The 12,193-nt window shown below is 43.2% G+C and overlaps 1 protein-coding gene across 1 annotated transcript in view; it reads left to right on the forward strand.

The window, feature by feature from the left end:
- Positions 1-2,025: 2,025 nt before the first annotated feature.
- The window catches only part of RBM20 (RNA binding motif protein 20), a 190,857-nt gene continuing 180,689 nt past the window's right edge, over positions 2,026-12,193 (forward strand). The window contains exon 1 of the mRNA XM_061162618.1: positions 2,026-2,201. Coding sequence (XP_061018601.1) covers positions 2,026-2,201 — 176 coding nt within the window. The remainder of the gene's footprint in view (positions 2,202-12,193) is intronic.

Genomic DNA, 12,193 nt, shown 5'->3' on the forward strand with positions numbered 1-12,193 from the left:
CAGTTTACATATTTGGTAACTGACACTCAGAGAGACTGAGTCACTCAACCTCTCTGGTAAAAAGTGATCCTTTTTTGACTACAAAGCTGTCTTTCACAAAGGTTTTGGGGGATTCTCAGAGGGATATTTTAATACAAGCATATGGAAAGTCTTCCTTTCTGGGAGAGTTGCAATGTTAATTTCAGATCATTTCCCTCAACCAAGGGAGGAGGGGCAGTGGAAGGTAGAGTCTTATGAAAACCATAGTCAGTACTTTAGTGATAGAAACTGAAAATGATGAACTAACCACTCCTAGAGCCCAAGAGGACTCCGGGACAGCTTTTTACTAGCCATATATAGTTGAACAAATAAATCACCCTGACTCACCTCATTTGCGCAATGAATAAACAATTGGCTCGTCTTTACCTGGGTTTTCTGGTGAGATTCAAATTTGCGAACTGTGATTACTCTTATGAATACAAGGCATTGGGTGTATCATTTTATCTGTAAGGGGAAGGAGGGAGAGAGAGAGAGAGAAGAAGGAAGCCAGGGAGTGGACAGGACACTGTGTGTACAGGAGAGAGGGAGGGTGGGGGAGGATCTAGGTAGGATGACAGCAAAAGGGAGGCTAAACTTCGTGAAACTGGCAGGAAAGTTGACAGAAACTCACAGTCTAGGGAGAGAAGAAATCATCTTTCAGGGGATTCAATAGTTGCTGGTCCCCGGAGGATTCATCTTCAGAATTCTCCTCCACGTAACTGCGGGAGAAGGATGGGTTTGCTTGAGACCCCCGGGAAGCTTCGTTCCAGGCCCGGGGGCACCCTGGCGTGCGCTTTGGCTTCCAGGGCACCCAAGGGACGCCTTTCCTCGTTTCTCAGGGCTGCCCGTGTCAGGATTTAGAAAGTCGTGTGTCCGACAGACGGTAAGGATCTCCAGGGTAACCACACTCCGAGGTCTTTGCCCAGCTTCTGGACGTTTCCGCGGCACCAGGTGCCTCCCAGATCTCTGCCGGTGCTCTAGGACATTACACTGCACCTCGTGGGGTGACTCCTGAGCGCGACGCCCGCGTCCACAGCCGTGAGCCGCTGTGTGCAGGTGAGCTGGCGCACTGCGGCTCCCGCGCAACCAGCAGAGCTTCGGAGGCGGCAATCCCGGGGAGTGCGATGGTAGCGAACTCCTCTTCATCCTTTACATTCCTACTGAGATTTGGCCAATAAATAACAAGAATAAAACATACACGTGATTTTGTCTTTGCGCTCGCGGGACAGCGGCAGGTCTTTTAGGAAACTGGGGAAATAAATGAAGAGAAATCACGGAGGCCCCACAGGCTGCGTCTGGGGATTGCCAGTTTGGAGAGCCCGCGGGTCCGGTCATCTTAGACCTAGGGTTACCAGTCCCACCGAGCTGAGGGAATTCTGGACTTCCCCCCCGCGGGTTCGGGCCCCTCAGCCACGAGTGGCGCTGGCTGGGCACCAGCCGCGGGAAGGTGCCAAGGCCCGCGCACCTCGCCTGGCGATGCGCGCAGACGCCCGGGTCGCCCTCGGTCCGCCCCGCTTGGCAGGAGCGCGCAACGCCGCGCGCGCCGTCCCCGGGGACAGTCCGGAGGCCGCCGGCTAGCGGGAGAGGCTAGAGCTCGGCGTCCGGCGGCGCGCGGTCGTGTGTCTCGCCGCCTTGCGCGGTGGAGCTGCGCTGCCGAGCGCCGACCCGGGGACCCTGAGGGCGCGCGGGTGGCGGGTGGAGAACGCAGCGCCCAGGAGCTGCGGGCAGAGCTCCCCGGACCACCCGGGCGCCGAGTGTCTCCCGCCGGCTGGGAGACGCCCCCTGGCCCCCACCTCTGAGTGGCCCGGCCGGGCGAGCGGGACCCGCGGGAGGAGGCGGAGGCGGCGCCGCCGGGACTGCCTCCTCCCCGCCCATCGCGTCTCCTCCCCGCGCTACCGCGAAGGACAAGGGGACTGGGTGCGGGGACCCCGGCCAGTGAGCGCCCGTGCCCCGGGCCGCCCCTCGCGCGCGCTCTCCCGCCGCGAGCCCGGGCCGGTCTCGCCTCACATGGTGCTGGCCGCAGCCATGAGCCAGGACGCCGAGCCCAGCGGCCCCGAGCAACCGGACAGAGATGCCCGCAGCGTGCCCGGCACCCCGGCGCCCCCGGCGCCCCCAGGCCCGCGAGGGATGCAGCCGCCGCCGCCGCCGCCGCCCCAAGCCAGCCTGCCCCAGATCATCCAAAAGTAAGAGGAGGGAACGGGGAGCGGGGACCTGGGTGCGCTTGGGGGACACGCCCCGGGCGCCCCCTTCTGTGGCGTCCTCTCTCCCCACCCGGCTAAACTCTCGGCCGCCTCGCGTTTGAAGTTTTCTTGCCCTCCCTCTCGGCAGGGTTGGTGTCATTCCGGCTGTTAGTCAGTTTGGGCAGAGGAAAGCCAAGCTATTTGGGGAAAATAATTTTGTTCTTTCTCATCCCCTTTCTTTTCTCTACTGGATATTTTGAACTCAATTAGCTCAATTCAGGGGGAAATGGCCCAGAGACGATATTTCATCTTTCCAGCCCCAGGAGGCCGCTGGAACGTATGGAGAGTCGCGCGCGAGTGTGTGCGCGCGCGTGCGGGAGGGCGCGTCAGTAAGACGCCCGCCCGAAGAAACCACCTTAAATGGTGACCCTGAAGTCAATCAGTGATACTGGGTACAAAGGGTACCGAGGGTTTGTGGACAACTTCGTTTGCTTTGCCCCGCAAGAAGTGTTTACACTTTCCAAGAAGGCCCTTGCGAAGAGTTCTTAGCAGCGGAACCGTTTTCCCTTAATGTTACCATCTCGTGGTTCGGGTGATCCGTGCGGCTTGGGCTGCGAATATTCCGGGCCGGACGTCCCAATGCGTGAGTAGGTTGGGCATGGCCAGTGTGCTCTCAGAAGCTCTATTCAACCCATCTAGGGGGAGATAAAAATAAAAGGGTGAGGTTCCGTTCATTCTTTCGAGATTTTGTTGGACAGTTTAAGGCCTAGAATGTTGGTTTGTTGAAAAGATCTTTATTCTCCTAAAAGTTTCCCTCAGCCTGTAGTGAAGTTCTCGAAACTAGGGTAAGAAGTGTTGGAAAGCCTGGATGATGAGTGCTTTGGCGAAACTGGAGAAAGTAAGAGAAATAAACACAAGTACAGCAAAATCAGTCCTATGGAACAAAGCGGAGGTTTTCCAGCGCTGCTGTGTTGATGCTTTGAGTTATGAAACCCATTAAAATGTAATAAGAGAAATAACCAGTGATGGGGCATAAATGGAAGTAAATATTGTTTTTAAGACTAACATGTCATGAAAGAATAGTGAAAATTTATGTTTGACATCAAGGAACGTTGGTATTGTGTTGCAGAACAAAATGGTTCCCCCCCTTTTTTTTGACTGGTAGAATATTAAAAGCTCCATTTATGACAACTTTTGGCTTTAGTTTGATTTTATAAAACTTTTCAACTACCTACAAGTAGCTAATTATTTGAAAATGAAAATATTTTATATTGTTATTCTGTTCCCATTGTTTTGCAAGTTATTTCAGCTAAGATTTACTAAGTATGATGGACAGTTTAAATACATCATTACTTAAAATTTCTCTTTAGTCCTTAATATAAATATAAAGTAACACAGAAGAGATGTTTAATACCTAAAGTTTATTTAGTAAAAGAGGAAAAAACTCTATTGACTGATTATTAATTGGGAAACATCTAATGTGCTTCTTACCAGTGTCTCGTGGCTTGAAATTAGGCTGCACAGTAAGTTTACTGAATTTGTTTTGGTATGGTAATCACCCTACATTTTCCAGTCACTTACTTTTAATTAGGAAAAAGCCAAGAATTTTATGTTCACAGAAAAATCTTTGGAGATGGATGTCTGACTATGAAACATTGCCCGGTTGAAAATAAAGGCTATTTTTGTGGGAGATGAATCATTTCAAGTATATTTCAGTTACCTCATGTAATAAAGAATTAACCTTGTAAATTCACCCCCATTTTGAAAATTCCACCCCTGGAGTATTTTACTTTAATTGATGAGCCTGAGCTGTTCAAATATGGCCCCTTCTGCTAGTAGTTCCCGGATGGAGACCTCAAGGACTGCCTGATGGCTCTTCCTTGTTTTGTTGGTGACAGATCAGTCTTCAGGCGCCAAGTCCAAGGCTGGTGAATGTGCGCATGGGATTTGACGTTTGTGCGCTTATGTTTCAGAGTCTTTCTTTTTATAAGGATGACTTGGGTTTTGTGCTCCCCTGATCACCCAGTGTGATTCTGCTGGAAGCAGGCATAACATGACAAATGCTTTGCAGGTCCATCTTTAATGCGCTGAAACTTGAGCAGGTTATTTTGAAACTGCGTTTGCATAATTTAATCTGAGCAACCATTTTTATGTAGTTATGAGGTGCTGTTTGCATCATCCATCTTTGAGAAAATGTGGCGGGGAGAGATTGCTCTCAGCGGCAAAAGAGTTGTCCACCTCTTGATTTGAGAATTTGGGGAAGCTAGAGCTTTGGGTGTAATTTTCTAGTGGAAGCATGTTAAATGCGCTGTATTGGGGAAACTTGTGTTTTTTCTAGTTATTTAAATGAAGTTATGTAATTTGTAAGAGGAGTTTTGATTGCTTTCAAAATGATGAAGATATCAATCTTCATGTTGCCTAGCGTTTAAGGATTACAATAATTTTTTCACTTAAAGTCTGTGTTTACTGATCTTTAATAACACTTTCATTTTGGGTGACATGAATGATTTTGGTAAAGTAACAGTCATGATGGTAATACATATTGAATTCTATTCACCTACGTTACGTTTGGTCTTAAGAGAATGAGGTGTGACAATGAATAATGTGATTGACTTTGGGGTTTATTTTATGGAATCTAGTCTCTGTATTTATGAAGACTGCATCAAAAGTTAACTACTGTGGAGTTCTTTTGTCCTGTTCAGGTGTATTTAGTTTTCTCACTGTTGTATTCTTAGCTGCAGTCAAGCATGGCGCATGACCTCTCTACCCTTGTTAACCCCTGACTCCAGGCTAGTATTTGCATTACCTATGAAGATTATCAGCCATGTTTAGACACATATAACTAATGTCTTATAAGATATGTGTTTTAAACGTGCATTCTCTAAGCTGGTCAATGTGGAGATATTACTGAATAAAATCTGAAGCATTATGTAAGCGATTTGGGCAAAGGAATTATAAATAACACCTTAAGAGATTTGGAATAAGTTTAGGAAATCAGAATAATTTGAGAGCTTAAAAAATATATATTATCTTCCTATGAATAGAAATAGAACAACATTGATATGTGTCAGTGAATGTTTTACAAGGATTTATCTCCTCAAATATTCACAATATTTTATTTTCAAAAGTATTTTATTTTTTAACTTTGTGCTTTATAATCAAACCTAATTCTTGATTTATAAGAAGTTATTTATTAATCCTGATGAACATCAGAAATTTCAATTTTAGGTTGTAAGTTTTAAAACTCTTCAGAATGAAAGCAGAGTCATTGATTCTGTGTGCAGTGTGGAAGTCGGTTGTCAGATGCAGTTAGAAAGTGTGATACTAATCATGATGAAAATTAACCAAGCAAGCACACACATCTATGAAATGAGCACGCAGGTGATTTTCCTGAATTATTTGGTTTGCAGTGAAATACTCCTGGCTAATGCTTGATGTCAGGTTGAATCTTTAATTTGTACATTGATGACTTATTTTTTTCCTTTCTGGATTACTTTGGTATGACGTGAATAAAAATCAATTATGAAAATGGAAAAAGTTTTGATTTAGCATTTGATAGTGTCACCTGCGTGTGTTGTGATTTATGAAGATATAAATCCAGTTTTGATTGCTTTTACAGTCTTCTGCCTGGAGCTAAGACGCTGGCCAGCTGCGTCTTCAGTGCACAGTGCTCCCTGGATCAGCCTAGGGAATATTACAAGTAGTCACTGTGATTGCAGATAATTTTACAGATGTCTTGCATTTGGAAGGATCTCCATGTAACTCTTAGGGTGACACTCAGGCAAGTTGTGTGTGATGTCCACTCACTTTAATGGGCATGTTGACAATTACTTCCAGAATCTGAGAGAAAATAAGAATTTGCCAAAAAGGGACATTATCTCAACTCATACTTGGTCCTGTTCTGGAAAGAGGTTGGAATTTCTAACATCTGTGCCACTTTCTGATATCAGTTTGAGTCCATTTTTAGAGGAAACAGGGATACACTTGTAGAAGGAATTTTGAAAATTTTAAACACCATCTTAAACTGCACATAAGACAAGCATTCAGCAGGAGAAAACATCTGAGAGGATTAAGCATTTACCCAAAACAGGGAGGGTTCTTGACATTCTGAAAAGTTTCTTTGCTTCACTAGAAAGCCTATTAAGGTTGTTTTTTTAAAAAAGAAATTTTGCTTGGGGGTTTGTTGTGATAAGTACTTTTAGATAGTAAGTGTAGCCATCCAGTTACGAGTGTTTTCTCAAATTGCCAGAGATCAGTTTTATGAAATGTAGTACATTATTCCCATTAGTCACAGTAAATGACTGTACATATGGTGTACACAGAGCTTTTCTAATGCCAGTGCTGCAGAGGAAGAAAAAGAAGACAAATTTTATCACCCATTTTATTCTTCTGTCCACTTATTCTCTTGCTACTGCTTTAGCAGTTCATTAAATTAACAATTAAAAAAACCCATGTCTATCAGTTGGAATGTGGACTTTGATCTGTTAAGTTATTTTTGCCTATGCATAAAGTCACCAGAAGGGAAAAAACCCCACCAGGATCGACTCACAGTGAAATGATCCCCCATTATCCAGTTTCTCTCTCTCTGATTTATTTTTCTTGTGGCTGTAGGTTCTTGACTCCAGTTGAACAAATATTTCTTCCCTGACCACAACAGCTAATCCTCAAATGAACACACCAGTATAGCTCAGTTCACATCTCTGATAAACAAGAATCCACAAAATGTTAGGAACTGAGATCTGACCAAGGGATAGAATTAAAACAGATTGAACTAAACTTGAAAAATTAGAATGGAAGAAGTTTGAGACAGTGGAATTAAAACTCAAGGCAAATTCATCCTCCTTGGGCCCTCTGTCAGGCAAAAGCTTGAAGGGGTGTCCTGTGCCACAAAATTCCACTTAATCTGATTTTTATTTCCTGACACAGTAACTATCTTGTTTGGGATGGTGTAGCCGATACGATTTTGTGTATTTTAACAAGGAAAGTCGCTGTGGATCCACAGCTGGTGTGACTGACTGATGGCTGTGTTTAGAATAGTGCATTGAAAAAGTTTTGCAGAAAGTAAAGTGATCCGTATTCCAGAATCGGGGCAAAAGACGGTAATTAGCGGCTTGTAGAAAGGAGCACATGGCAATTCGCTTTCTGGTTAATGAACCTGACATCTTGCTGATGTGTGTGTTCTGGAAGCTTCATGTTGCTTCTTCCCACCAGTGAGAAGACTGGGAAATCCTGACTTTAATTAAGTAGGCACATTTTTAATCAGGAATGTGAATTTGGCTTCCAACAACCACCAAGGGGATATTGGCGGTGGGCTGATATTTTGCCTGGCACAATGGGTGGTCACTGTTAATTCCACCCAACTAAGGTTTCAGTCTTCGACATTTTCAAGGCAGCAAGTTGGGGGTATTTTGGATTTAAGGCATATATCCATCTAATAGGATAAAGTCTTTACAGTGGCAGAAGTTACAGACAAGTTAATTGAGCCTCTCTTTTTCCTACAACTCCTGCTAGATTTTAGAAGATAAATAAGTCCCCTGATAGTTTACAAGGAAATTTTTCCAGCTTGGTGACAGCAGCTCTGTCAGGGGGATGGTCCATACTGATGTGAATGTACTTTATGAGCAAAACAAGAGCTGTGAAGCAAGTTGTATGAGGATGTGTTAATAACTTGTGGCTCAGTTTGCCAAATAAATCTTTCCATGTGTTCGAAAGCAAAAGGCTGGAGGTCATGCCTGCATTTGGGGGTGGTTGTCACCCCATGAAGATAGTTTTCACGCCACTTTTCCCTTCTTTAATGTGGGTATTTGCTTCAAGGATGCACCAGAGCTCTTTGCTGCTCTTTCTTGCACCTGCTTTCTCTGGATCACAGTAATGACCACCAGTGCTCAGTTGCCACTTCCACTCTGATCCGAACCTTAAAACCTCCATTCACGGCTGTCTAAACATCTGAAATAGTTTTCATTTGTGCAGCTTGTCTACAGACTCTTCCAGATGTGTTTTTGGTTCTTATTAGACCCACCCTTAAGCCTGACCTCCAGTGCCATGATGCTGAAGGAATAGACAAGGTAATATATATTTTAAAGATGTGTTCATTTCACAAAGTTACTTCTTTGGCTCTATTTTGAATTCATTAGTGAATTGAATGACAGGTAGGATCTTTCTGGTGTTGTCAAATGTAAAGTGAGTATCTTTGTTTTAAATTAATAGATGGGTTTCTGACAAAGAGGGTCAGAGAGGAAAAAGAAACCCTGGATTGGGAGCGGGTAACCTGGACACATCAATTAATCTTCCTAATCCTGCTTCTCCAGGGGTTGGAAATGATCAATGTCAGTTCTTTCCAAGAATAAAATTATGTGAATCCCCAGGAATATTGCTGAGTAGTTATCACTGTAGGATGCCTCTCCTTGCCTCCACATCTGATGGAGAATCAGTTACATTTTAATCAAGGGCTCAGGTACATGTTTGTGAGACTGATTACTCATGGAAACAACAGTAACCACAAAAAGAGAATTAAAAGTTTTCTTCAGCACTTGCAAAATATATTTGGATCAATGACATAATTTTAAAACAGAAAGGTAGATACTAATGTCAGTGAAAAGGAGGGCATTTCATACTGTTTCCTAATTATTACCAACTTTTAAAAAATAAAAACAAATACTTTGGGATGTTCATTATTTTGGAATGTTAAAGTGAATGCTTGAGTCTGTAGAAAGAGTACTGTTCTAGTAATTTTCATGCGTCTAAATTAGATTGTATTGAATACAGGCAGGTGGGAGTGTGTTCGGCGCCGTTATTATTTTTAAAGGCAAAAAACATAAGCATAGGCCGACAGACGTTTGGAGGAGCCTGCCGGCTGCCCAGACTAGGACTTGATGTTGCCTGATGCACTCATTCGCTGCAGCGTGGGCCGCAGACTCGCCCAGAACTCAGCGCCGGCAAACACTTTGCAAAGAGATCACAGTTATCCCGAAGCTGGGCCTCGGGTTTCTGCGTGCCTCCTTGAATCTAACAGATCAAACATTGTTTCCAGAGCATTCTAAAGCCCAGGTCTCCTCAGGGCCTTGTGTCCTCCTGGGCTGGCAGGGTCACTGTAGTCTGGAGTTATGGGAGAGCCTTTATTTAATATTTGAAAAGAGATTTTTTTTTTTAACTTTCTGTATGAAAAGGGAGAGGGGTAGTGTGATTAAATCTTGATTTAGACACTTTGTTATTTACATAATGAGGATGAACCTGAGGATATTTATTGCAGCATTGGCTAGAAGGACAAAATATTAGAAACCACCCAGATGTTTCTCATTGAGAAAATAAATCATGTGCTTGTATAATAGCATGTACCATTCATCCATTAGAATGATGTCATTATTCTATATTTGTTAATATGGATTGTAAACCATATAATATTGTTAACTAAAAGAATTACAAACAGCACATATATGGGGGTCTTGTGTTTTTTTAAAAAAAATTTATGAGCATGTGCTGGTTCCTCAAGCCTGACAAACCATCTAAAGAACAAATAAAAGATATTAACAGTGGTCCTAACTCTAGGTGGTGCAATTATAGTGGTTTGTCTTTCTTTTTTCCCTTTTTATACTTTTTTTTTTTTTCCAATGAGCATGTATTAATTTTCTAATCAGAGAGGAAAAACTTATTTCCATTAAAAAAAATAGGAATAGACTTTTCACACTGGCATTGCATGTTGTCTTTAAGACTGAATGAGCCATTAGCATCTTAAATTTTAGATCTGGAAGGCATCTGAGAGCTGCTTTAGCCCAGCCCCCCTGTTTTTCTAGGTAAGGCAAGTGAGCATCAGAGAAGCCAAGAGAATTGTTTGAAGTCATAGAGCAAGTGGTGGCCAGGCTAGGATAAGAATCCTCATATTTCTGTCTGTTGCGTTTTCTGCTATTTGCCCTTTTTTCCTGCCTGGAAATGAGGGAGAAGGAAGTGGAGAACATTCATAGACTGACCTTTTTATCTGCCAGCTCTAGTCTACTCGACCTCTGAAAGAGAATTTTGCAAATTGTCGCTGGGTGTGTTATCTCCTCCCATCTCTCCCCACAAAGATCTTTCTGTTTTCTTTTTTTTAAAATTATTTATTTATTTTTGGCTGCACTGGCTCGTCATTGCTTTGCCGGGGCTATCTCTAGTTGTGGCAAGCAGAGGTGACTCTGTTGTTGTGCTAGGGCTTCTCATTGCGCTGGCATTTCTTGTGCCAGGCTCTAGGCACGCCGACTTCAGTAGTTACAGCATGCGGGCTCAGTAGTTGCGGCTTGTGGGAGTGCGGGCTCAGTACTTCCCGCAGAGATCTCTCTACATGTGGGGGTAGGCTGGGTCTCTTTAGGGCATCTCACACTCTGTTCCATACTTCCAAACAGAAGCAGTGTCACGTATTTTTCTTGAGCATCTGAAGGTAAATTGCATAGCCATGATTCTGTTGTTGTGTCTACGATGGTTAGTCTTACTTAAATGATGTTTCCAATAAACACTTGATTTTTAACTTTTTCCAGTTGTAAGACATTTGTGAAATGAAATGAAATTTTCAGAAAAATGTCTCATATTGCAATTCTTAAACCCCTCTGGTTCAGATTCAAGTGCATTGTTTATGGTTATCTCTTTTAATTTAGCAAGTGTACCTGCTCTTTTCTGCTCTTTGTGACCAAAGATTCCCCACTATAGAGTGAACCATGATCTGGGGACTTCCCTGGCAGTCCAGTGGTGAAGACTCCGCCTTCCAGTGCAGGGGGCAGGGGTTCAATCCCTGGTTGGGGAATTAAGGTTCCATATGCAGTGGGGTAGAGTCAAATATTTAAAAAAATAAATACGTAAGAAAATAAGAAGGAACCATGATCAGGATGTATTTGTTGTTTCCTCATGGCCAGATTCAAGTTAAGCATTTTGGCAAGGATATGCATTCAACAGGTGATATATGTTCCACCAAGTTTGATCCCTTGGTTAACGTGGTCACCACCAGATCTCTCTATCTAATCTGTCTATGATTAGTAAGTTTTCTTTGGAAGTGAGACCCTATGAGACCCTCTGAATACCCTGTTTCCCAACAAACTCTTGTCTAGTGGTTTTATCTTTTAACTTGACCACCTTAAACAAACAAACAAACAAAAAAAACACTTCTCAATGAAATTCCTGGAACTGGAAGCTTAACTATCACTTTAGAATGGGTTAATTTGGATAAGCAGATTAAATCAGCCTTGCAAATATGTTTGCATTGTTATCTGGAGCCTCGGGATTTTTCTAGTCTTGACCTGATAAGAACTTAATTGATGGGCCTGATGCTTTCCACCTCTGGAGACATTCTGTCCTGAGCTGCAGTACTTTTTAATGTCCATACAAAGTCAATATAAACCCCTTTTAATGTTGAAGCAGTGAGTGGGCGATAATGTCGTTTTTGCTAGCTGGCACAATTTGGGGGGCATCCTCAAAGCTCGGTTGACTCTTTGCATATACCTTTAATCTCCTTTTTCAAAATCACTGTATGAAGCCGACTTTAAAAATGACTGATGACTTGCCCTGGGGCCTAAACTGGATGAGTCTTGGAGCTGGTCTGTGACTACCAGTTTGTTCATGCTTTTTAGATTTAAGTTACACAACTATTTTTGCCTCTTCTCGATTGGTACTCTTATTTTCATGCACAAAATATGCATGGGTGGGGAAAGTGGTGTGGAGTAGTGAGAAGAATCCGGAGCAAGCATGCTCTGTGTTCTGGCTTCAGCTTTCCCACCACTAGCACTGAGCCTCAGTGTTCCCATCTATAAAAGGGAATAGTAATAATTACGTGGATAACATTGAACATTCATTGCGTGATTCCTGTGAGTCAGCCAATAGTCTCAGCACTTTATGTATGTTTAATCCATTTAACCTTTTAATCCAACAATAATCCTGTGAAGTTAATGCCCTTATTCACCCCATTTTACAGATGAAGAAATCAAGTCACAAACTTCAAAGGACTCAACAAAGCTAAGGAAAATAGTATTTATGAAAGA

Source organism: Dama dama, chromosome 15, assembly GCF_033118175.1.
Source record: "Dama dama isolate Ldn47 chromosome 15, ASM3311817v1, whole genome shotgun sequence".
Taxonomy (NCBI): domain Eukaryota; kingdom Metazoa; phylum Chordata; class Mammalia; order Artiodactyla; family Cervidae; genus Dama; species Dama dama.